General features: G+C 36.3%; 1 protein-coding gene across 9 annotated transcripts in view; it reads left to right on the top strand.

The window, feature by feature from the left end:
- NFIB (nuclear factor I B) overlaps positions 1–25,453 on the top strand; it is a 587,047-nt gene that overhangs the window by 130,725 nt on the left and 430,869 nt on the right. For all 9 annotated transcript variants that reach the window (XM_081802998.1, XM_081802991.1, XM_081802992.1 and 6 more), the window contains one exon: positions 540–593. In XM_081802998.1, coding sequence (XP_081659124.1) covers positions 540–593 — 54 coding nt within the window. The remainder of the gene's footprint in view (positions 1–539; positions 594–25,453) is intronic.

The following is a 25,453-nucleotide window of genomic DNA, read 5'->3' as shown; positions in this document are numbered from 1 at the left end:
CGATTGCTATTATGGGATGCAGACAAATCTGGGCCTGGATTCAGTACGTTGGGAGATTAAGGGAGTGAATATATGCGTATGCACACGAAATCCTGGAAAAATGGACTCTCGTTTCTGTGTATTTCACTCACCGAATAAAAACACTTTCAGGTTCTTAAAAGCATGTTTAATTACACTCAGATTGCATTTTTAGGGGATGTATCTGCTTTATTTCATATTGCTTCTGACAGGCCCAACCTCTAAACCACCTTTAGTGGCTTTGGAGCCAGACCTTTTGTTTTTAAAAAAGGCCTTGCTCCATTCTGAGACTATGATAGATCTCTACTTTTTTCTTTTCCTTTTGACATAGAAATATGTATGGACATTCACCTAGCTTGATAAATAAAGTGTTGCTGCTGAAAGACTTGGGAAAGTATACTTTATTTAAACACACTCAGCTTCATTGTTGCATCTTAATTTTTTTTTAAAGTCCTTCTGAGGATTGTGAAATTTGTTCAAACCAAATTAAAAAGAAAACATTTTCTGTGATTTCTTTATAGATTCTGGACAATCAGGAAGTCCAAGCCACAATGATCCTGCCAAGAATCCTCCAGGTAAATATGTGCTCCAAGACGTTTGCAATCTAACATTGTTGGAGAACAAAGGTACCACTGTACAGATAAACACCCCATGATTGGTCAGCTGCCTATTTTGTTCTGGCAGGCAGGTATGATCAGGACAAGATGTGATTCTGTGTAGGCCCTTCACAGTGGCAAATACTTCTATATGGGCGTCATCCATATTTACCTAAGCACCGCCATTTTAATTTTTGTTGGTGTTGTTTGAAAAGTGAATGTGCATGTATTTCAGTTGTGCATTGTTCAAGTGCTAAAAGTCATTGGTGCTTAAAAAGCCGAGAAACCACTTCATCATTCTTTTAAAATGCACAAGAAAAAATAAAAATTTCCATACCCCTATTATAGTTTATCAACTCTCATTACTCTAAAAGAAGGGTTGTGGTGGTGGTTGGTTATGTGTTCAGTGAAGGATTCTTTGAAAATGAGTTTTTATTCCATAAAGTTTTTATTGGATTCCAAGAATCAGGAAATAATGAAAGTAGGACTTTTCCTTCAGTATAATGTATGCCGAATACCCTCTTTATGTCCAGAAGTTGTTCCAGATCTGAAAATGGGCTTTCATAACTTGGCTGTCTTCATAGTTTTGTTGCTTCTAAACCTGAATATATAGAACTTGACATTGATTTAGGAGTAGTTTGTGGTTTTTCCTCATGACATAAAACTTGTGCAAAGAAGAATTTCTAATATTTCGTTATCAGAAGAATTTTATTTGTATCTGTAGCTTGGGTAAAAGTGTGCTCTAAGAATGAACCAACAAAAACAAAACAAAATGAACAAAAAATCCAAACTTACCACACATGCCCTCTACCTCCACAAATAATCTGATCTGGTTGTTTTCATTGAAAATAAAACAAAACTTTTTAAAAGGTGATAATAAAAGTTTTCTCAGGTAGACTTAGTTTTAGGTCCTTAATTTTTTGACCTGCCTTGTCATAGGGTTTTGCTACTGTGAGGTTGAACTATCTGAAGAACTCCAAACTGTAAGAAAGTATGTCAGACCAGTCTTGTTTTAAAATGTTGTTAGAAAGATACAGTAAGTAAATATGCAAGTAAAAATGCAAGGTCAATATACTTTTTCTTTCTGAGTCTTGCCTATATTTTGTTCCTTATTTTTATCTTAGAAAAATTATACTTGTCCAGCTGTATATTAACTTACTGTGTATTGTACAAAACCTTACTGTTTGGCAAAAGTAGCGGATACTTCAAAGATTAAAAGTTTTAATTAAATATAGATTGAAAAGTGTATGCTAACTTCATTTGTCCCGACTTTTATCAAAATCATTCAAAATTAATACAGACTGATAACAAACCATGCAAAAAACAGAACAATTTTAAATGTAATTTCCAGTTAAATCTATTACTTTATTTTTTGTGTTGGTGGGAGATTAGAATAAAAAAGATAGACTATTTCAAATGTAATAAATTTTGTCAGAAGTTTTCTCAAGTTGAGGGGCGCCTGGGTGGCTCAGTCGGTTAAGGGTCTGCCTTTGGCTCAGGTCATGGTCCCAGGGTCCTGGGATCGAGCCCCACGTAGGGCTCTCTGCTCAGCGGGAGTCTGCTTCTCCTTCTCCCTGCCGCTCCCCCTGCTTGTACTCTCTCTGTCAAATAAATATTTATTTGACAGAGAGAGAGACAGCAAGAGAGGAACACAAGCAGGGGGAGTGGGAGAGGGAGAAGCAGGCTTCCCAATGAGCAGGGAACCCGATGCGGGGCTCGATCCCAGGACCCTGGGATCATGACCTGAGCCAAAAGCAGACCTTAATGACTGAGCCACCCAGGTGCCCCTAAATAAAATCTTTAAAGAAAAAAGGAAATTTTCTGAAGTTGAGAAAATTTCAGTATGCCTTTAACTTTACTAAAGTAATCTTTTTATTTGAGTGATATTTTCTCTGCGGAGCATGATAACCCAAAGTGAATCATGTCCAAACATTTTTTAAAAGCTTCCTTACTCATTTTAGAAAGAATGGGGTGGGGGAGGGTAGTTAATAAAAAAAGAGTTGATAAGTAATGTAAGTCAGTCAGACTAAACAAAGGATATGGTCTTTGCATTTGAAATTAATAAAGCTGTTATTGTTTGAAATGCATTTCTGAACATGTACAGAAAGAATTACACTCACTTAAAAATGTTCTCTACTTAAGCTGAATGAATAATTGTTGAATAGTTTTATAATGCTGGAATTTGATTTTTCAATATTTGTCAAGAAGCTTGGTTAAATTTTTCTTTTGCTACATTCAGTGTAGCATCTCTAAATTCATCTGTTGCATATAATATGACAAACAGAAATAATCAAGGTAGAACACTTCTGATTTTTTCCCTTTTTAAATTTTCCTTGGAAATCAAACCTTTTTGAGACCGATATCTTAAAACTGGGATGTTGTAGATCATATTATGATTAGTTGAATATTATATATACACAAATGGTACATCAATTATCAGTTTTTCAGTTAGAATATAACATATGTAATATCAAAATTAAATGGAATAAAATTAGAATTTTCTTTGATGATGCAGAATCATGCCACCATTTTAACATACGTTGCGTATCATTGTATTATGGACTTAATCATAAAGATTGTTAAGGAATCCTATTTGATGGAAGTTAGAGTTTGTTCTGTAGTACCTTGAAATAAATCAAGCCACTAGGAATGTAGAATGGCTTCTAATTTGAAATGTGAAAAATCAGAACTTACTAAGGTTTTTGTTTTGCAGTCAGTTGGGATAAATTACACATATTATTAAAAGCTCTTTTCATGGGGCACCTGGGTGGGTCAATCGGGTAAGCGTGTGAGTCTTGATTTCGGCTCAGGTTGTGATCTCAGGGTATTGAGATCAAGTGCCTCGTCAGGCTCTGGGCTGAGTGTGGAGCCTGCTTAGGATCCTCTCCCTCTGCTCCTCCCCTGCTTGTGTGTGTTCTCTTTCTCACTCTCTCTCTCTCAAGAAAAAGAAAAAAGAAGAAAAGAGAAGAAAAAAGCTCTTTTCTTGAATATAAGCATGTTTGGGATTTTAGAGCATAATTTATCTTTTGGAGGCTTTTTTTCATCTCTGTGTTCTGGCTTTGGCTGAAATGTGAAATCTCTGAAGTTTCAGATTCAGTATCTCAAAAAGGCACAATGCATTCATGGGAAAATTCAGTCTACTTCCATAAACAATGAAACAGTCAAATCACTTTGCTGCTTGTATTGTTATAACAAAGAGAAGCTAAACTTTGGGAAAAGATCACTTTGAGGGCTAACACCAGTAGTTTCCTCATCACCAGTACTTTTCCACTGGGAGATGGGCAACCCATGGACGTGGCTACCATCTACTTCCCAACAGCTTGGAAAGAGATGGCAAAAAGTCCAGCCCTTTTGGAGGTAGAAGCTCTGTGAAATCTGTTCCCTGCTGTTGACCTGAAGGTGGAAACCCTTTCAGTCATTTGATAAGTACAGATGCATGTGTCTGCCCACAAATCGAACACCCCCTCTGGCTTGGCTTTTCTCCAGCATCAGACATGACTGTCCGACGTGGAGGTCACATCCTTGCTGATTCCGAAGAACTTCTGCAGGGTGACCTTAAAGCTCTTCAAACTAGTACGGATGTCTCCATATAGGCCTTTAATTTTCAACTGGTGCTTCTTGATTGGGATTAGTACTTAGCAAACTGAGCATAAGCAAACAAAAGCAACACATTATTGGGAGGAGCAGTATTTGGTATTTGTTATTTTTAAGAACATTTTTGCAGTGTTTTTGTTATTTTAAAGAGCAATGAAATAGTCTTTATTGCACCTCCTTATACTACTTGTGATTTAATATTTTGTTTTTATTCTTTGTTACATGGTGGGGATGGGCATCATCATCGTTTCAGAGCTAAGGTGCTTTAAAATTCTGATGGTGCCCAAGGATAGGACATTGTTATTTTAGTCAATAGGCACTAGACCAGTTCATTTTTTTTTTTTAATGATACACATTTCCTTTGTTTATGATGGAGTCAGAAGTTATATGTTTATATTTAGTTACTTTTTGAGCATTAAATTAATCCCTTCTAAGCAATAGAACTATGAATCCTCTCTCAACTATCGAAGACAACTGTTTGGACCAAACGAGAGTAAACCACTAATTTAGGGACTTACATCCATCCTAGTTTTATTTGTGACAATTAAAAACTCGACTGTCACTTTTAGGAAATGTGTGATTGAATTGCAATTTTTTGAAATTAGCTTTGACTTGCTCTGTTGTTTTGTATCTCTACATTCCTTCAGCTATGATCTTTTAAATATCCCAATCTCAGTCACTTGTCTATTGCTGCAGTGGTTAATATCCAAGAAAAACAAGGCAATCCAGAAGTTGGATTTTGCCTTTGGGTCAGTTAGAAGCTGACACCTCATTTTGGTGTTTAGGAGGTCTATAGTTACGTGGGGAGCTCTCTCTTGGCTGGAAATACAACAAAGAAATGGTGAATTTTAGGGAAGTTTTTGCAAATTCTATGATGAAAACTTATAAAGCATTCTAAGTATCATCAACCAGAGCTTTCTCAACTGGAATGACATGGACTTACCCTGCTTTTCTTTTTTGCACATTTTATAGCATGCTTGTGCTGTTTTGTGTGTTCATTTTTTGCGTATAGTCTGGCAAAACCTCTGGAGACCATTAGGATTATATATTGGGTGAATGTCAAATAAACTATCTTATATCCTCTCTGGAATAAAGATGGAGCTAAATAAATAATTGAATAAATTAGACAAGGAGTATCTATTAACTATAACAATATTCTTATCTTACATTTAAAAAGTTCTTTATTACATATATAAATATAAAGAAGTATAATATATAATATATTATATATAAATATATATAAAAAATATATTCCACATATCAAAGAGATCATATGATATCTGTCTTTCTCTGTCTGACTTCTTTCACTTAGCATAATGCCCTCAGGATCCATCCATGTTTTTGCAAATGGCAAGATTTCCTCCTTTTTTATGGCTGAATAATATTCCATATATATATATTCCATTTACATATACATACCCTATATATATTCCATTTATATTTATATACCACATTTTCCTTATCCTTTCATCCATTGATGGAGACTTAGGTTATTTTAATATCTTGGCTATTATAAATAATGCTGCAGTGAACATGGGGGTATATTTATCTTTTTGAATTAGTGTTTTCATTTTTTTAAACAAAAACCCAGAGGTTGAATTCCTGGATCATGTAGAGGTATAATTTTAGTTTTTTGAGGAAAGTCCATACTCTTTTCCATAGTGGCTGCACCGATTTACATTCCCACCAACAGTTGCAGGATGGTTCCCTTTTCTCCACAGTCTTGCCAACACTTGTTATTTCTAGTCTTTTTGATAATAACCATTCTAACAGGTGTGAGGTAATATCTCATTGTGGTTTTGATTTGCATTTCCCTGATGATGAATAATGTAGAGCATTTTTATTCATGCACATGTTGGCCATCTGTAGGTCTTTTTTGGAAAATGTCTATTTAGGTCCTCTGCCCATTTTTTTTTTTTAATATTTTATTTATTTATTTTGACGAGAGAGAGACAGTGAGAGAGACAGCGAGAGAGGGAACACGGCAGGGGGAGCGGGAGAGGGAGAAGCAGGCTCCCTGCTGATCAGGGAGCCCGATGCGGGGCTCGATCCCAGGACCCTGGAACCATGACCTGAGCCAAAGGCAGACGCTTAATGACTGAGCCACCCAGGCGCCCCCTTCTGCCCATTTTTTAATCAGATTTTTTTTTTTTTTTTTTTGTGAATGAGTTGTATGAATTCTTTATATATTTTGGATATTAGCCCCTTATCACATGTATGATTTGCAAATATTTCTCCCATTCAGTAGGTTGCCTTTTCCTTCTGTTAAAGGTTTTCTTTCCTATGCAGAAACTTTTAGATTCATGTAATCCCACTTGTCTATTTTTGCTTTTACTGCTTTTGCTTTTGGTGTCAGATTGAAAAAATCATTGCCAAGACTGATGTCAGAGAGCTTCCTGCCTGTGTTTTCTTTTAGAAGTTTTTATGGTTTCAAGCCTTACATTCAAGTTTTTAATCTATCTTGAGTTAATTTTTCTGTATGGAGTAAATAGTGGTCCAGTTTTATTCTTTTGCATGTGATGGTGTAATTTTCCCAACACCATTTATTGAAAAGACTGTCCTTTCCTCATTGTGTATTCTTGGCTCCTTTGTCATAAATTAATTGACTATAAATGTATGAGTTTATATCTAGGCTCCCTATTCTGTTCCATCGATCAGTGTGTGTGATTTTATACCAATACACACTGTTTTTATTACTATAGTTTTGTAATATAGTTTGAAATCAAGGAGTGTGATGCCTCCCGCTTTATTCTTTCTCAAAATTGCTTTGGTTATTTGGAATCTTTTATGGTTCTATATAAATCTTAGGACTGTTTATTCTAGTTCTGTGAAAGCTGCCATTGGAATTTTGATAGTGATTGCATTGATTTTGTAGGTTGCTTTGGGTAATATGAACATGTTAACAATATTAATTCTTCCAATCCATGAGCATGGAGTATTTTTCCATTTATTTGTGCTTCATCTATATCTTTCATTAATGTCTTTTAGTTTTCAATTACAGGTCTTTCACCTCCTTGGTTAAATATCCTTAGGTATTTTAAATTTTTTTTTTTTTTTGATGCAATTGTAAACAGGATTTTTTTTTTCCTTTTTTTTTTAGGGGAGGAGGGGCAGCGGGAGAGGGAGAGAGAGAGCATCTTAAGCAGGCTCCATGCCCAGCATGGAGCCCAACATGGGGCTCAATCTCACAACCCTGAGATCATGACCTGAGCTGAATTCAGGAGTTATGGGCTTAACTGACTGAGCCACCCAGGTGCCTAAACAGGATGTTTTCTTAATTTCTCTCTCTGATAGTTCATTATTAATGTATAGCAATACAACAGATTTTTGATGTTGTATCCTGCAACTTTACTGAATTTGTTTGTTCTAACAGTTTTCGGTTGGAGTCTTTAGGGTTTTCTATATATATAATATCAGGTCACCTACAAATAGTGACTGTTTTCTTTCTTTCTTTCTTTTTTTTTTTTCAATTTGGATGGCTTTTATTTCTTTTTCTTGCCTAACTGCTGTGGCCAGGACTTCTAATACTATGTTAAATAAAAATGGTAAGAGTGGGCATCCTTATCTATTTCCTGATCTTAGAGGAAAAGCATTCAGGTTTTCACCATCAAGTATGATGCTAGCTGTGGACTTGTCATATATGGCCTTTATTATTTTGAGGTATGTTCCCTCTATGCCCATTTTGTTGAGAGTTTTTATCATAAACACATGTTGAATTTTGTCTCACGCTTTTTCTGCATCTATTAAAATGATTATATGATTTATATATAATCATCACATTGTATCACATTGGCTGATTTGCTGCTGTTGAACCATCCTTGAATCCCTGGGATAAATCCCACTTGATCATGGGGTATGATCCCTTTAATGTATTGTTGAATTTGGTTTGCTAATATTTTATTGAGGATTTTTGCATCTATGTTCACAGAGACATTGGTTTATAATTTTCTTTTCCTGTGGCATCCTATTCTGGTTTTGGTGTCAGAGTAAAGCTTGCCTCATAAAATGAGTTTGGAAGAGTTCTTTCCTTTTATTTTTTTGGAACAGTTTGAGAGGGATTATGTTAATTTTTTTTTTTTTTTTTTGACTGGTAGAATTCACCGGTGAAGCTGTCTGTCCTGGACTTTTGTTTGTTGGGAAGTTCTTGATGACTTACTCTATCTCCTTACTAGTAATTGGTCTGTTTAGATTTTCTATTTCATTGTGGTTCATAGTAGGTTGTATGTTCTACAAATTTATCCATTTTCTAGGTTATTCATTGTGTTAGCATATACTTTTTTATAGTAGTCTTTTATTATTTCTGTGATATGAGTTCTATCATCTCCTTTTTCACTTCTGAATTTATCTATTTGAGCCCTTTCTTTTTCTTGGTGAGTCTAGCTAAAAGTTTGTCAATTTCATCTTTTCAAAAAACCAGCTCTTAATTTCATTTATTATTTCTGTTGTCTTTCTAGTCTCTGTTTCATTTATTTCTGCTCTCATCTTTGTTATTTCTTTCCTTCTGCTAACTTGGGGCTTTGTTCTTTTTCTCATTCCTTGAAGTGTAAAGATACACTTCAGCCAGTTCATTTGAGACATTTCTTGTTTCTTGAGGTAGACATTTATTGCTAAGAATTTCCCTTATAGAACTGCCTTTGCTGCATCCCATACATTTTGGTATGTTTCATGTTCATTTTCATTTGCCTTAAGGTATTTTTTGATTTCTCTTTTCATTTATTCTTTGACCCATAACAGTATATGTTTATTATGGTAATATGCTGATCTTACATTTAAGAAATTCTTTAAATCATAAAAATTTTGCCATCAATCTCTCCCAACTCTATTTTATAGGTACTGAGAGTAAAGCCAACAGAGGGTGGTCATGATACTAATGAAAACCAACCAAATAATTATTGATAAAATTAGTTTAGCATCTGTAGCTGGAGTTATCATTGGTTGGAATCAGTAGGGCCCAGATTTGCTTGATTTCTCACTGTTTTGTTTTGTTTTTTAACTTAGAATTTGGGACAAACTTTACTCTCTAATAGTTATAGAAGTTATACAACATTTTTCTTTATTTGCATGTGAAGGCACACACATTTTCATAGGCCCTGAAGGAGCTCATAGAGCATGCTTTATTTTAGAATATGATGTTCAAAGTCAAGGAAAAGAAAATTTACTCTGATTTTTAAAAATCATAGCTCATTTACTCCTCCGTTAATAAGTTCATACCCATTCATTCTCACATCCTCATTTATTGTAGCCACAAGAATAAAAAAAATTTTGTAGAGGAAAATGCACTATTTCATTATACTTAGAAGTAATTTTAAACTTTGGCATTAGACAATATGTAACTGACTATAAACAGGGTTTCTATTCATGGGAGTATAAATAGAAAGACACTAAAAGGATTGGTTAACTGTGGTAAGGCTTGACATCGTAGGTAAACCTTTTATGTAATTTTAGAATGATGTCTGTGCAAGTCAGTGCAAAAATGAAAGGATTTTTTTCTAATAGATTTTGTTTCAGAAACAGTTTTCTTTTTTTTATCCTTTAATTTTTTTTCAAGACATCACATTCAGTAAAGTTCTTAAATGTTCAAATTTAGGATAGAATTCAGAGTAAAGGAGTAGAAGATTAAGAATGTGTTTTCTTGGCAAATTACTCTTAAAAAGTGAGAAAGACTCATAGCCCTCAGCTCCTTATTTTTATAGGCTGCATATGGGTGCTTGTATACAACCATTCCTCAAAAATTGATCTACATAGTAGTTAGCAACATGCCCAACCTCTGTAATTTTTCTAGCCTGATCACTTGTAATATTAATTTTGGGGGGGAAAAAAGACAATTTAGGAACATCTTATAAGGTCATGAAAGAGATTTTTCCATATCTCCCCAATCACCTACCCTGTTAGGCAATAACTAATATTGAGTGCCCACTAGTTGCTGAACTCAGAATTAAATATTACATTCCAGGAGACAGGGTGTAGGTTGAGTCAGCTCTAAATGAGTTGAGACAGCCATTTGCCTTGGGGGAGTTGGAAATATACATCATTCTACATCAAGAACAATAAACATCCCAGCAATAGCTGTCTGTAGGTGGATTATTTAGTTATGGACATTTAATGAGCATCTATTGTGTGCATGGCACTAGGCTAGATGTACAGAAGGTAAAATAGTGAATGGTTTTACAGTGGTTTTACATTACAAATGAAGCTTGGTTTCCGCAAACTTTTCTGTTCATGAATACATACGCTATTTTATATAGGTGGTGAAGACTAATGTTACTCAGGGTGACAACTCAAGTGTCATGGGAGTTCAAAGTTGTGAAATATTGTTTCCAGCCATTGTAGGGAGCATGGTGGAGTGGAAAGAACATGAACTTTGGAATTAAATTTTTCCCCTAAATCAAGGTTCCATGTTTTACAATAATCATGAGGCCCTTGAAGAGCATGAGCAAATCAGCCAGTTTCTCTGGAACTCAGCACAATTATATCCACACCAGTTGTAAGCATCAGATTGGGGGCGGGGGGGCGCAATACTTGGCAAGAAGCAGGTACTTGATGAAAGTGAGGGCTTTTTTTCATCTTACTTTCTCTTTTAGCTGGGTTGATCAAGGCTTCCTACAGGAAGTGTCATTTGCTGTGGATCCAAATAGAAATTCGTTGATTTTTTTTTTTTTTTTTTACATTGCACTCCTCTAAAAGTTTAAGATGACAAAGTTACAGGTCAAGATAAGATCCGAGGTAAAGAAAGAGATATTTTCAAGTCTTATAGTGGGATAGCACGATAGTTTTTAGGTAGTCAGTTTTGTTCTAAGGCTTTTGACGTCCAAGGAAATGCGGTATGAAATTTTGTTACATAGTTCATAAGAGTGACATGAGAAAAAGTACAAATGTATCACTGGAGATTGCTTTTCCCTTAGCAACATTTTGTATCTTAGTCCCTGGTATTGATATCCAATAAATATTTTCCCCATTTGTCTTTTTATAGTGGTCTACTTTCTGAAGCCACCAACTTCTCTGTCTCCATTGAAAATTTTCTGTGTGCTTTATTCTTCCTGGCTCTCTGCAGCTGTCTCCTTTATTCTATTAACTAATTCCTGGCAACTTATTTCTTACTTTAAAAGTGCATCTTTTTTGCCCCTCATTCAGACACCTCATTCAACTAATAGTCCCAGTTCTCTCTTCTTTCTCATGAAAAAGACTCTAAACTTCCTCCTTCACTTCTCCTACAACCTGGCTTCTGTCTCCACTTGAAATGATTTTCATTAAATTCATGACTTTTTATGATCTGAGTCCAGTGGTTCTTTTCCATTCTATTTCTGCTTCCATGTTCTTAAGCATTTATTTGATTCAATTGACCATGTTGTACTTAAAACATTCCCTTGCTTTTTTTTAAGTTTTATTTTACTGTGATAAGAATACTTAACGTGAGATTTGCCCTCTTAAGAAATTTTTAAGTAAATATAATTACAGGGTTGAGCAACAGATCTCTCGAGCTTATTCATCTTGCTGGAACTTTACACCTATTGATTAGCAACTCCCCATTTCCCCTTCACCCCAGCCCCTTTAGATACCTCACATAGGTGGAATCATGAGACAGTTGTCTCTCTGTGACTGGTTTGTTTCACATAGCATAGTATCTTCAAGGTTCGTTCATTTGTTGCATGTAGCAAAATTTCTTTTTAAAAGCTGAATAATATTCCATTGTAAGCACATAACATGCTTTCTTTATGCATTCATTTATCAGTGGACATCTAGGCTGTTTCCACCCCTTGGCTATTGAAAATAGTGCTATGATGAATATGAGAGTGCAGATATGTCTTCAAGATCCTGGTTTCAGTTCTTTTGGATAGATACTTAAGAGTAGGATTGCTAGATCATACGGTAGTTTTATTTTTAATTTTTTGAGGAACCCCCATACTGTTTTCTGTAGTGGCTGCACCATTTTGCATTCCCACCACAGGTGTGCAAGGATTCAGATTTGTCCACATTTTCCACAACATTTGCTGTCTTTTGTTTACTTAATGGCCAATCCCGATAGCTGTGAAGTGGTATCTCATTGTGATTTGTATTTGCATTTCCTGAGCTCTTTTTCTTTTCTTTCTTTTTTTTTTTTTAAGATTTATTTATTTATTTTAGAGAGAGAGTGCTCGAGTGAGTGCACATGTGTGAGCGGGGGGAAGGGCAGAGGGAGATAGAGAATCCTGAAGCAGACTCTCCGCTGAGCGTGGAGCCCTGCGCGGGGCTCGATCCTATGACCCTGAGATCCTGACCTGAGCCAAAATCAAGAGTCTGATGCTTAACCGAGCCACCTAGGTGCTCCCTGAGCCTTTTTACATATGCCAGTTGGCCATCTGTACATCTTCTTTGCAAAAAAAGTCTATTCAAATCCTTAGCCCATTGGTAAATCAGGTGAGTAGTTGGGTTTGTTTTGTTTTGCTGCCAAGCGGTAAGAGTTTCTTTTATATTTTGGAGATGAACCCCTTCTCTGATATATGGTTTGCAGCTGTTTTCTCCCATATTCCATAGGTCACAGTTTCACCCTCTTGCTTGTTTCCTTTGCTGGGCAGAAGCTTTTAATTTAATACCGTTTCACTTGTTTTTTTTTGCTTTTATTGTCTGCTTTTGAAACAGGGACTTTTCCTCGTAATCCAGGAACCATTATGTTTTCTGTCAGTTGCTTCTTCCCTTTACTTCACCAGATTTTTAGTTCTGTGTGTGTTTTCAGTCCCCCTGTGACTTTAAGTTCATTCACCTTTTGTTATTCTTAGATATGAGCCTTTGGAACAGATCTCTCTCCTCAGGTTTCATGTGCCCAACTACTTTCTGGGCAGGGTTCCCTTTATGCCCCATGGGCAGCTCAAATTCAACATTTCCAAAATTTGATTCATTTTCTTTTCTCCCAGACTTGAGATTTTCTCCGTGTGAGATATCTTGGGGCCAGAGCCCTTGGTTAGAGTAGCCCCGGAGTCCTTCCTCGGGGACTCTGTTCCTCACCCTCCACATACTCCAAAGTCTCTTGAATCCACCATCCCCGCCCACTCCCTGTTACACTTATTTGAGCTCCAGACTTTATTTTTTGTCTGTAATTGTGCAAAAACCCTATACTTGCCTCCATTCTGTCCTTGTTCTTTCTCTAATCTTATGTATAAATACTTTTTATAAAACACAAATCTGACTTTTTGAAAAACTCCCCGTATCTTGCTGCTTATGACCCATCTTCTGTGTCATGGCTTTCAGTGCTATTCAGTATCAGATACCAAGTTCCATTCCTTTCCCTTTCTTTCTTGCAATATGCTCTTTCCTCTGCCAGGACTGCTGTATCCATCCAACAAAGTCTTATTTATCCTGTACGTCCAAACTCCAAACTCTTCCATGCATCTTATCAGATTCTCTCAGGTGGGGTTCGACACTTCTGTTTCTATTATGATTGCTGCTTTATGTTATGCTTATATTTGCTTACACATCTCCCCCTTCCCAAGTGGACAGTTAGATTTTTTTTAAAATTATTTTTATTTATTCATGAGAGACAGAGGGAGAAGTAGACTCCCAAGGAGCAGGGAGTCCAATGCAGAACTCGATCCCAGGACCCTGGGATCATGACCTGAGCCGAAGGCAGACGCTTAACCATCTGAGCCACCCAGGCACCCCTGACAGTTAGATTTTCTAAATGAATAATTGACTACTATAATCCAATATCTTTTTTTTTTTTTTTTTTTTGCTTAACACACTCAAGAAACATAGGATATCAGTGCTTATAACACTGTTAATTCAACTTCTTCATTTGACTTATGAAAACAGGGCAAAGAGGGCAAGTGATTTGCTCACAGGTCCAATTAGTTATTGGCACATGGAGGCTAAAGCTCACTTTTTTTCATGGATCAAAACCTTAAGGGCGCCTGGGTGGCTCAGTTGGTTAAGCGACTGCCTTCGGCTCAGGTCATGATCCTGGAGTCCCGGGATCGAGTCCCGCATCGGGCTCCCTGCCCAGCAGGGGGTCTGCTTCTCCCTCTGACCCTCCTCCCTCTCATGCTCTCTGTCTCTCATTCTCTCTCTCACAAATAAATAAAATCTTAAAAAAAAAAAAAAAAAACCCTTAAGACAGTAGTAATCCTGCTATGTCATTAGTACTTTTTTCCTTGCCTCTCCTCCCCTGCACCTGATAAATAACACAATTGACTCTGGTAGAATGCCTAGTGAAAAAATGAAGTTTGGCCTTGTCTATGGTTGGCCTAAGTGTTTATGAGCGTGAACTGCATGCAGAGAAAGAAATGAGAAATCTTTGTGTTGAGGTCCCCTAGCAGACTGAGTCTGGGTCTCCTGGCACTCACAGTGACTGCCACGTTTGAGTCCCTGGGGGCAGTTGTAACAGCCGTAGCTGCTAGGACAAGGGGCAGTGGGCAGAGGGTGAGCAGATGATGGAGGTGAATCTTGAGTGACCCTTGCCTCAGTGGGAATGAGCCTGGGGAGAGATGTTAGCTGAGAGTTTCTGAGGCTGTGGGGTCAGGGCACTGATGCAGGAGGGGGGATGCTCTCTGCCAAGTTATTGCAGTTGCTAGAGCTCTGTAGCCCCCATCTTGTCTTCTGCTCCATCTTTTCTTGAGTTCCCATGCTTTGCATTTGTACAGGTCAGGGGCCCGCTTGGTACATAGTCACAAGTGTAATTTAAACACAGCAAATGCTCTTCTTTCACAAAGCTCCGAGAGAAAGGATAATAAGCTGTGAGAGACACCATAGCTAGCCAGACTTTTGTTTTTCCTAGCTTTCTGTCTTGCAGGATCTTATGGTATCTGAAGTGATATAAAGTAACTTAGAGTGCAAGCAAAATTTCAATATATTGATGTGGGCACTGACTTCATTGTGCACCTAGTTCCAGAGAAGTTTTCAGAGGCTTTGCACCTGAATGGGTTGCAAATTGTTAAATTTTAAAAGATGTTGGTGTAACATATTTTTCTTTCCTCGTTAAATATCTGGATTCCCTACGGGGAGGGTGCGGATCCCCTTGTGAAAAAGGTGTCTGTCTTGACTACCCTGGGGTTAGGCTGTGAACGCAGCCACTGCCCAAGGCTCATGACTCAAGTATCTCAGGTTCTTTTTACAACGACTCCCTGCATCTAAAGTTTCCCCTCCATTTAAATTCTTGTCCCCCTCCATATTTACAAGGCCTGCTTTTGCAGCATAGGCTACAATTTAATAATGCAAAGCATTTTCCTCCTCACAGCTGGAAAGCTGGGATTGTTCTGTATCAGAGATAGAGTGGACTTGCTCCAGGCCAGTTAAAATCATTGAACTCGGCAGAAGCTAAGCTTGCTGGACATATTGTCCCATACAGAGGCACCCAGGGGATCTCCACTTGTCTATTAGAGCATTATGCTTGGAAAGAGGGATCAATTCTATGGTAATATATTGCAAGCAGAATAAAATACTAAGCAGAGAGGAAGATGTATAGCTACCCAAGTTGTAATCCGTTTCTACCTTATAGAAGAAGAATGTAATTTCAAGTTAGTAGGCAAAAATCCTACTGAAGTTTCATTTCTTTCTTTTTCTGTAACTATAAAAGAGTGTTGTTGGCTTTTGCATAATGCCATGGAAGATAGAAGAATTTAAGAAAAAAAGTCAGGTTTTGGTTTTCAGTGTTGTTATATATCTTTTGGGGTCTTTTGACTTGTTTGCTGGTCTTTAGGGACCATGCATTCTTTTATTTTATTTTACATAGTAGAACTAAGAACATACTCCTCTTTCCATTGAAGTATTTCTGACTCTTGAACCCAACAGAGATACTCCTTTTTCCCCCATCCCCATTCCATACATTCAGCATATTCATGTCCCTAGGGCATTCAGGAGGAAGAACACAGAAAAACCACTTGACTTGCAGATTTGATCTTATCATCATTAAAATATCACATGCACTTGTTAATGAAACAAACAGGGACAGGACAGAGTTTCTTTTTTTCATAAATTGTATGGTTTTATTTATTTGAAATGGCTGGACTAGGCAAATCCATAAAGACAAATTACATTAGTGGTTGCAAGGAGCTTGGAGTTGTGGGAAATGGGTATGTGACCGCTAATGGGTATGGGATTTTTTGGTAAGGTGATGAAAATGTTCTGGAATTAGGTAGTGGTGATGGTTGTACAACTCTCTGAGTATACCAAAAACCACTGAATTGTACACTTTAAAATTGTATGTGAATTATATCTCAATAAAGCTGTAGTTTTTTGTTCGCTTGTTTAAAAAGTTTATGAGCCATTGGCAGAAAAGGGTTTGGAACTCAAGGCTAGGAAAGATATTTGGGGGTTCTTAACCCAGGAAGCAGAAACCTCAGAGGATCAAGGAAGAGGCTCCAGGGAGCCCTGCCACAAGTCGGTCACATGGCAAGCGGTATAGGGATTATAGACGTGCATTTCTCTGGGCTGCATTATATCTCAGTGAGCTCCCTTACTCTGGTAAAGTATGGATGACAAGTAACTTGTTGTATTATAAGATAATGGCTCCATTGTTTATTTTGTGGCACTTTTTTTAATGTAGTAGATTTTTAGTTTCAAAATTTGGTATTTTGGATTGCAGTCATTTTCTGCATTGAACTACTTTCTATGCAGAATGATACTTTCTAAGTAAGTAAGCAAGGAATAGAAGATGGTCATCTTCATCAGGACAAATAAAGCATTCTGCTGTTTTATACTTAATATGTCCTCATTGATATCCAGAAAGAGCCCACATAAATTACATTACTTTGCATAGTGTTGGCAGGTGAAGAATGGATTATCTAAAAGTTTTTGAGAGAACATGTAGATGAGGAAGGGGGATGAGAAAAGGCCACTGATGGGGTTACTCTTACAGCAGATGAGGAAGGCAAAATATTTTCAAAAGAATAGTTGGTGCTGAATTTTATGCATCATGATTTTCTTAAATATATTTACACTCTGTCCTTTTAATTAGAGTACCTAGATTATTATAGTAATTTTCCTAATCTCCATAGCTCATATTTTTGCCTCGGGTCTTAATCCCTGTGAATATCCATTGTGGGCCCATGATGATTTCCATAATGTGCAAATCTGATTATTATACTCCCCTCCGTATATGTTTCAAAAACTTCCACTCTAGGCTAAGCCTCATCTTTAGCATGGCATCTAATCCAGCCCTTCCTGTTACAGTCCCGACTGTTCCTTTCACTGCACACATGGACCTTGCGTTTAGCTTTAGCCTTAGCCATATTTGTGTCTCTGTCCGTGTCCTAGAATGGCTGTACTTCCTTGACACCTCATCAGTGAGACGTCTCCAGCCCTCCCTTTAGTACAGTGTAAGTAATAGCACTTAACTGCATTTTTACCACTTTTTACTTGTCTGTTTCCCTTAGCAGATTCTGGACACCTCCAGGTGAGGATTGTAGTCTTCCGTTTGTACATTTAACATCCAAGGCAAATACCTGGCCAGAGACAATATTCAGCAATGTTTAGAATCTATGAGATGGAGGCTTAGACCAGTAGTACGCTAAATAAATTGGAACCTGTTTGTGCAGTAATGAGACCATGTCCATCCCTACAGTTTGCCCTAAGCCAGGAAAAGCCTGGTGTTTCATAGAGACAGTCACAGTGGGCCTCTTCTGCCTTGTGGACACACCACACCTCAGACGTGATTATCTGGGGACATTACGAACTCCTAACTTTGTGTGGCATGGTCTGAAGAATTTTGTAGGGATGTATCAGACTGAGAATTGTAGTACTCCCAATATAATTACTGATACAGAACACCAGTCTCAGATGAATCAAATGTTTCTCCTCACCATCTGATGAATTGTAAAGAAGGCCTTTTTGCTTTTTTTATGCTTTTGCTTAGTGAGTATACTTTAATGGTGTTAGAGTGTACGTGATCATGAATGAGGGAACAGGTAAGATCTTTCTAGAAGTTGCAAAAAATACGTGACTGATTAAATGGAATGTTTCAGACTCATTTGTAATTTGTGTGTGTGTGATATGGAAATATTGTTACTTTGAAAATGTGGAGACTACTGTATATAGAGCACGGGCTCAAGAAGGTCATTTTTTCTTTATTGATGTGTAATTGATATACAATATATTGTATAACTGTCTATAGTGTCTATATCTATACACACACACACACACACACAAAGGGAAGAAAAAGGAAAGAATATATATATCATATATATATAAACATATATATGTCACCACAATCAAGATGATGAGCATTTCCATTAATCTCAGAAGTTTCCTCTGACCACTTTATAATCCATTCCTTTCTCTACCCCCATCCTCAGATGACCTCTCATCTGCTTTATATCACTCTAGATGAGTTTACATTTCTATAATTTTATATAAATGTCTCTTGTATAAATGTGTCCTTTTTTGTCTGGCTTCTTTAATCTAGAATAAAAAATTTGATTTATCCATGTGATTACATTTGTCAATAATTTATTAGTTTTTATTGCTGAGTAGTATTCCATTATATGGATATACCACATGTAGTGTGAGGTAAGGGTTGATATCCTTTTTTAAAAAAAATATGGATATCCAGTTAATCCAGTACCATTTAAGAGACATTTTTCCCCCCTCCATTGAGTTGCATAGCTACTTATCAAATAGCAACAATGATACATTTATGTGTCTATTTCTGGTCTATCCCATTGAGATATATGTCTTCTCTTTTGTCAGCATCAAAGTATTTTCTTGATCTGGGTAACTTTATGGTAAGTATTTATAAGTTCTTAAAAGCTATTTTTTAGGTCCTTTGTATTTTCATATAAATAGGACCAGCCTGACAAATTCTACAAAAATAAATAAATCAATAGATCGATAAATAAAACAAAAAACCCTGCTAGAACTTTGATTGAGAGTAGTGAGATTTAAAATTAGGTCTTTTTAGGCATACAGCAAAATAATTATCATTAGCTATCTAATATAAAGTACACATTGCTTGCTTAACTTCTGATCCAGTTTCTCCCAGTTCTTCACTAAAATTTCTGTAAGGATACGTAAAACTGTAACTTTTCCTAAAGCACACTAAAACTGAGACTGAAGGATAACCTTTAGCTAGAGTCTTAGAGGCTTATCTCATAATTGTGTGCACTAAATTTAAAAATGGTCATTTTTCTATCTTAATACTCACAAAAGATAGCAGTGTTAGTTCTTTGAGAAATTGTGGACATTTAAATTTGGTTCTCTCCCACTATCATTCCCCTAGGTTCAGAGATTTTTCTACATTAATTTAAAAGGCTATAAACCTAGAGAACAACAGGGTTAGGAAATGTGGGATGAAGGGGAAGTAAAGAGAAAGAGTGTGGGAAGACATCTAGCAATCTGCTTCTACTTCCTAATGTAAATCCTTAAAAAAATTTTCCACTCTGTGCCAGTCTAACTCCTTCACACCATAGAGAAGACCCTCTGAAACTTGGTCCCATCTGTCCTTCCAGAGCCACACCGTTATAGAAATTGAGGGTTTTCATGTACTTACCTGGTAGGATCTTCCATAGCTAGGTGGTAGGGTGAGAAGAGGCTTATGAGATGAAGGACCAGTAATCAATGGGAATTGGTGAGGAGCTGCACTTACCAACTTTGACTCTCACGATTATTGGTACTGTGATATTGCCGTTACCCACAAGCATTTATGGAACCCGAAGCACTTTATATGCGCTTTCTTATTTAATCTTCATCTCAAATCTTCGGGTTGAGTATTATTATTATTATTCCCATTTTACAAATGGGAGTGGTGGGGTTGGGTAGAGAGTTTAAGTATTTATTCAAAGTCATTAATAAAAAAGGAGCAAATCTGGCAATGAACTGAGGTAGAATTTAAAGTGCTTAGCATAGGGTGCCTGGGTGGCTCAGACAGTTAAGCATCTGCCTTCGGCTCAGGTCCTGATCCCAGGGTCCTGGGATCGAGCCCCGAATCGGGCTGCCTGCTCGGCAGAGAGCCTGCTTCTCCCTCTCCCTCTGCCCGCCGCTCCCCCTGCTTGTGCTCTCTCTGTCAAATAAATAAAGTCTTTAAAAATAAATAAATAAATAAAAAGCTTAGCATAGAACCTTGTTTATAGCATAATTAACACTCAATAAATGATAGCCACTATAATATTATTATCATAATCATTATTGTTATTATTTATTTATATTAAAGTTAGGTAATTTACTTAAAGTTTATAGCTAGTAAGTGATAAGACGGGAATTCAGATCCAATTATGTAAATTCTAGAGCCCTCAATCTCAGCCTATATTGAAACCTTTACTTACTGTAGCCAAGGGAAAGCCATATATTTTTCTGAGGACAAACCCAAAATCTCTGTAGACTACCCTCTAAGTAAAAGAAAATCACAAGAGTATGCCCTTGGTAAGAAAATAGTGAAGAACATGGGGAAAGGTACATCATCAATAAGAACATATCTTTGAAAATGAAGCACCGAAGAAAATTTCAGAGAAAACAATCTGTTTAGTTAGAAGAAAGGGATTACATGGAAAAATGAACAGATAAAAGAATAGCTTCGAGGAGAGTGCCATATGAGATAAGCAGAAATAACAAGAAAACTAAAGTTGCTCTCATGTAAAGTCTGAATTTGAAGGAATAAGAAACAGAACTGATATTGTGGAAATAATCCCTGTTATAGAGGACAAACTTGAGATATTTGCTCCAAAAGCAGAAGAGAAGAACAGAGAGTTTAAAATGATCAGAAAAAGGGCGCCTGGGTGGCTCAGTTGGTTAAGCGACTGCCTTCAGCTCAGGTCATGATCCCAGGGTCCTGGGATCGAGCCCCGCATCGGGCTCCCTGCTCTGCGGGGAGCCTGCTTCTCCCTCTCCCACTCCCCCTGCTTGTGTTCCCTCTCTCGCTGTGTCTCTCTCTGTCAAATAAATAAATAAAATCTTTAAAAAAATAAAAATAAAAAAAATAAATAAATAAAATGATCAGAAAAAGGTTTATGATGGGAGAATAGAAAATTTAGTATTAATTTAGGTGTTTTTGGTGAGAAATCAGAGCAGTTAGGAGAGCAATAGAATCAAAGACAAATTAAGAAAACTTTAATGAGCTAAAAATGATCTAAATATTTAGATCAGAAGGGCTAACTATATCTAGCCAACAGTAGTAGTATCTAAATATATCCTTTGGAAGTTTTTGTATTTTGTGTATGAAAAAAAGAATCTTGTAATCGTCCTGGAGGAAAAACAAAGTTACCTGTACTTTTTTTTTCTTTTGGTCAACATTAAATAACAGAAGACTGGGGGAATTAGAATTATGATGAATTACTTAGAATTATGATGAAACTTCTTTTATGTTTAAGGAGATTTCTCTGTAGTCAAAGGCAATAGAAATATATTCTTTATTATTTGTAGTCTCAAAAAATAGAGTATTTTCTTTGTAAAAATTTTACTTGAAAACCTATACCAATTAACAAAGTGATACACTAAAATAAAATATTTTAGGAAAAAGAAAGTTTTCAGGGCACCTGGGTGGCTCAGTCGTTAAGCGTCTGCCTTAGGCTCAGGTCATGGTCCCAGGGTCCTGGGATCGAGCCCTGCATCGGGCTCCCTGCTCCGCGGGAAGCCTGCTTCTCCCTCTCCCACTCCCCCTGCTTGTGTTCCCTCTCTCGCTGTCTCTCTCTCTGTCAAATAAATAAATAAAATCTTGAAAAAAAAAAAAGAAAGAAAGTTCTCAGATCTATACCTATAGATACTAATATAGCTATAGATATAGACTAATAATGAGAATATTAAACAGAATTACACCTGAGTAACTATTATGAATAAGATTACAGACATAAATGCATAAAGAAATGTAATTACATAAAGAAATGTAATTCTTGAATATATATAAACAAGAATTTAGTACTAATGTAAAAAAGTAATTCTTTGAATATATATAAACAAGAATTAATAACAATTATGAGTCCCAAATTATGATTTTTTTAATTGTCATAAAATACAATTTACCCTCTTAATCATTTATAAATGTACAGTTCAATAGTGTTAAGTTTATCTACATTGTTGCACAATTACCAGAACTTTCTCATCTTGCAAAACTGAAACTCTGTACCCAGTGAATAACAACTCACCATTCCCCCTTCTCCCATCCCTTGGCATCCACCATTCTACTTTGTTTCTAAGAGTTTGACTACTTTAGATACCTAATCTAAGTGAAATCATACAGTATTTGTCTTTGCGACTATTTACAGAGCAAATTTTTTTTAAAGGTTTTATTTATTTATTTGACAGAGAGAGTGAGAGAGCACAAGCAGGGGGAACAGTAGAGGGAGAGGGAGAAACAGGCTCCCCACCAAGCAGGGAGCCTGATGTGGGGCTCGATCCCAGGACCCTGGAATCATGACCCGAGCTGAAGGCTGACGCTTAGCCATCTGAGCCACCCAGGAGGCCCTACAGATTACATTTTTTTTTTTTAAAGATTTTATTTATTTATTTGACAGAGAGAGACACAGCGAGAGAGGGAACACAAGCAAGGGGGAGTGGGAGAGGGAGAAGCAGGCTTCCCGCAGAGTAGGGAGCCCGATGTGGGACTCGATCCCAGGACCCCGGGATCATGACCTGAGCTGAAGGCAGTCGCTTAACCGACTGAGCCACCCAGGCGCCCTACATTTTTAAGGACTGAAAAGAGGAGGAGCCTTGAAGAGGTTGAGTACCTAAGAATGGCAGACTAGTTTTCTTCTTTTTAGAATAACTTGCTGGGTTTTGCTAAACAGTCTGTTACTTGTTTTTATCACTGTTTTTGCTGAGATTTGTTATTAGGAAAGCCTGCTTTTCTTGTTGGTGTCAAGTGCATTTTCAGCATCCATTGATAAGGTTGGTGTCTTTCTGTTTTTTTTTTTTCTCTATCGTATTGATAGATTTTTAACAGTGAACTGCACTCAGTCATGGAATAAAACGCTAATAATGATGTATTGTTCTTTCAATAACATTGTTATATTCAATTCAAATATGTGAATCGAATATATTCAATTTGATTTAGGATCCTTGAAGTTGCATTTATGTGTATGCTTGGTCTTTGGTTGTTTTGTTTGCTTACTTTGGTTGAATGAGGGAGGTTGCAAATTTAGTTATTTAAGTTTTGCTGGTCTAATAAAGGCTCACAAGAGAGCTTTCTTCATAAGGAAATTTGTCATCATTTGCTAAAGCCTGGGAGAGTGTAAAAATCATTGGAATTTAAAGGCTAGGCAAAAGATAAAATCCAGCTGTGCACCCATCTATACTTGGTGCGATTCTAAAGGTGGTTTTTAAAGCACCTTTAAATTCTCTTCTAGGGTTTTCAAATTCTGAAGTGCATAGGAATAACCGGTGGTCTTGTTAAGCTGCAGATTCTGATTTTGAGGGTCTGGGCTTGACCCTGAACTTCTTTGTGCCTAACAAGCTCCCCAGTTATGCCAGTACTGTTGGTTGTGGGACCACATTTTGAATAGCAAGATGCTAACCAGTGGTTCCCAGACTTTGCTGCACATTTGAATCACCAGGGGAAATTTTAGAACATCCTCATGTCTAGGACACATCCATACCAATTAAATCAGAATGGCTGAGGGTGGCAGCCAAGTATAGTTGTTTTTCAAGAACCCCAGGTGGTTCCAATGATAAACAGATTTTGAGAACCACTGCACTAGGGGTAATTGGTCTATTCAGGTTTCCACTTTGCTCAATTTTGGTTACTTTTACTTTAGTAAGTAATTGCCCATTTAAGTTTTCGAAGTTGTGGTCAGTAAGTTGCATGTGTATTCTCTTGTAATTTTTTTAATGTATTTGGTTTCTGTGGTTATGTTTTCCTTTCTATAATCTTGTATATTTTCGCTTTTTCTTTTTTGCCTTAATGAGGTTTGCAAATGATTTTTCTGTTTTGCTAGTCTTCTCAGAAAATCATCTTCCCTTTTATTCTTTTGTTTTAAATACTTCTTTTCCTACTTTATTGATTTCCGCTTTTATCTTTAGTTCCCTTTTTAATTTTTCTTGGGTTGTTTTACTGTTCTTTCTCTCTTAATGGTAAAGTAATTTGCCTTTTGTCTTTTTCTTTTCATTGCTTTCTAGATACTTCCATAATTTTTCTTTTGATTTTCTGTTTGATGCATAGCTTATTTTCTTAATTTTCAAGTGGTTCAGAAAATTTGGTCACTTTTAGTCTTATTTACCAGAGATGACACAGTAGTAACAGTTTTCTCTTTGGTCAAGGACATGATCAGTTTTTATAAAATTTCTGTGGACGTGCTAACAAAGTATACTTTGTATTTGAATGATATTAAGTTAGTCATTGTCTAATAGTCATGTTCAATTCTAAAAGAGAATGTATTCAAAATTCTCACTACAATTGTATTTTTATAAAGTTTCTTGTATTTTAATAGTTTTTGTTTTATTGCATTTCTGCACAATATTGTTTGGTGCACAAATGGTTTATGATTTATCTTCTTTATTAAATATGCCTTTTATCCATTTGTAATGTTCTTTATCTCGTTTATTGCAATTCATCTTAAATTCTCTTAACCACCACTAACTGAACTGCTTACTTTTTGTTTGAATTTGCCTGATTTCTCTTTGCACACCATTTTATTTTCAACTTTTAATTCTTGTTATCATTTTGTCTTCAATGTGTTCCTTAAAAATAGCTGAATTTTATTTGCTTCAGTTGATCTAATGTTCTTTATGGGCTATTCAATCCACTTACCTGTATTGTAATGGGATATGCTTAATTTTATTTGTTCTATTTACCTTATATTATTTATTTTTACATCTTATGTTCTTAGTTTTATTGTTTCATTAAGTTACTATTCACTGTGTTTTGCTTTCTCTTTGTTAATTTGGAAGTTCTACCTTCCCTTTCCCTGCTCTTAAAATGAACTATCTCTCTTTATTATTTTTTGAAAACAATTACAGTTTTCATATTGACTCATAGGTACTATGATTATCGTCTGTATTATAGTGAAGTGTGAGGTGTGGAAAAGTTGCTCAACCTACCTTAGGTTTACATAGTAGGTGGCAGAGCTGATCTGTCAGTATACTTGGACAGAACTTAATGCCATTTTATTATAATATATTTTAATATAATATTAATTACAGTAAAATATAATTTAATTTTACTATAGTATAAAAAAACTTAGTAAATCATAAAGTATCTCTGCTAATATATTTAAAAATATGAAAGAATTGATGATTTTCTTGGATAATATATAATAAAATTGCCTCAAGACCAGAAAACAAGAGTAGAGCAAATTCATGAAAGACTCAAAGTTTTCTAAGAATCTTCTCTGAAACAGATTATGAGAAGATAGTTTTAC

The sequence above is a fragment of the Leptonychotes weddellii genome, chromosome 14 (genome assembly GCF_054177405.1).
Source record: "Leptonychotes weddellii isolate Sample4059 chromosome 14, ASM5417740v2, whole genome shotgun sequence".
Taxonomy (NCBI): domain Eukaryota; kingdom Metazoa; phylum Chordata; class Mammalia; order Carnivora; family Phocidae; genus Leptonychotes; species Leptonychotes weddellii.
The sequence above is the reverse complement of the archived record's forward strand: the minus strand, read 5'-3'. Positions and strand labels throughout refer to the sequence as shown.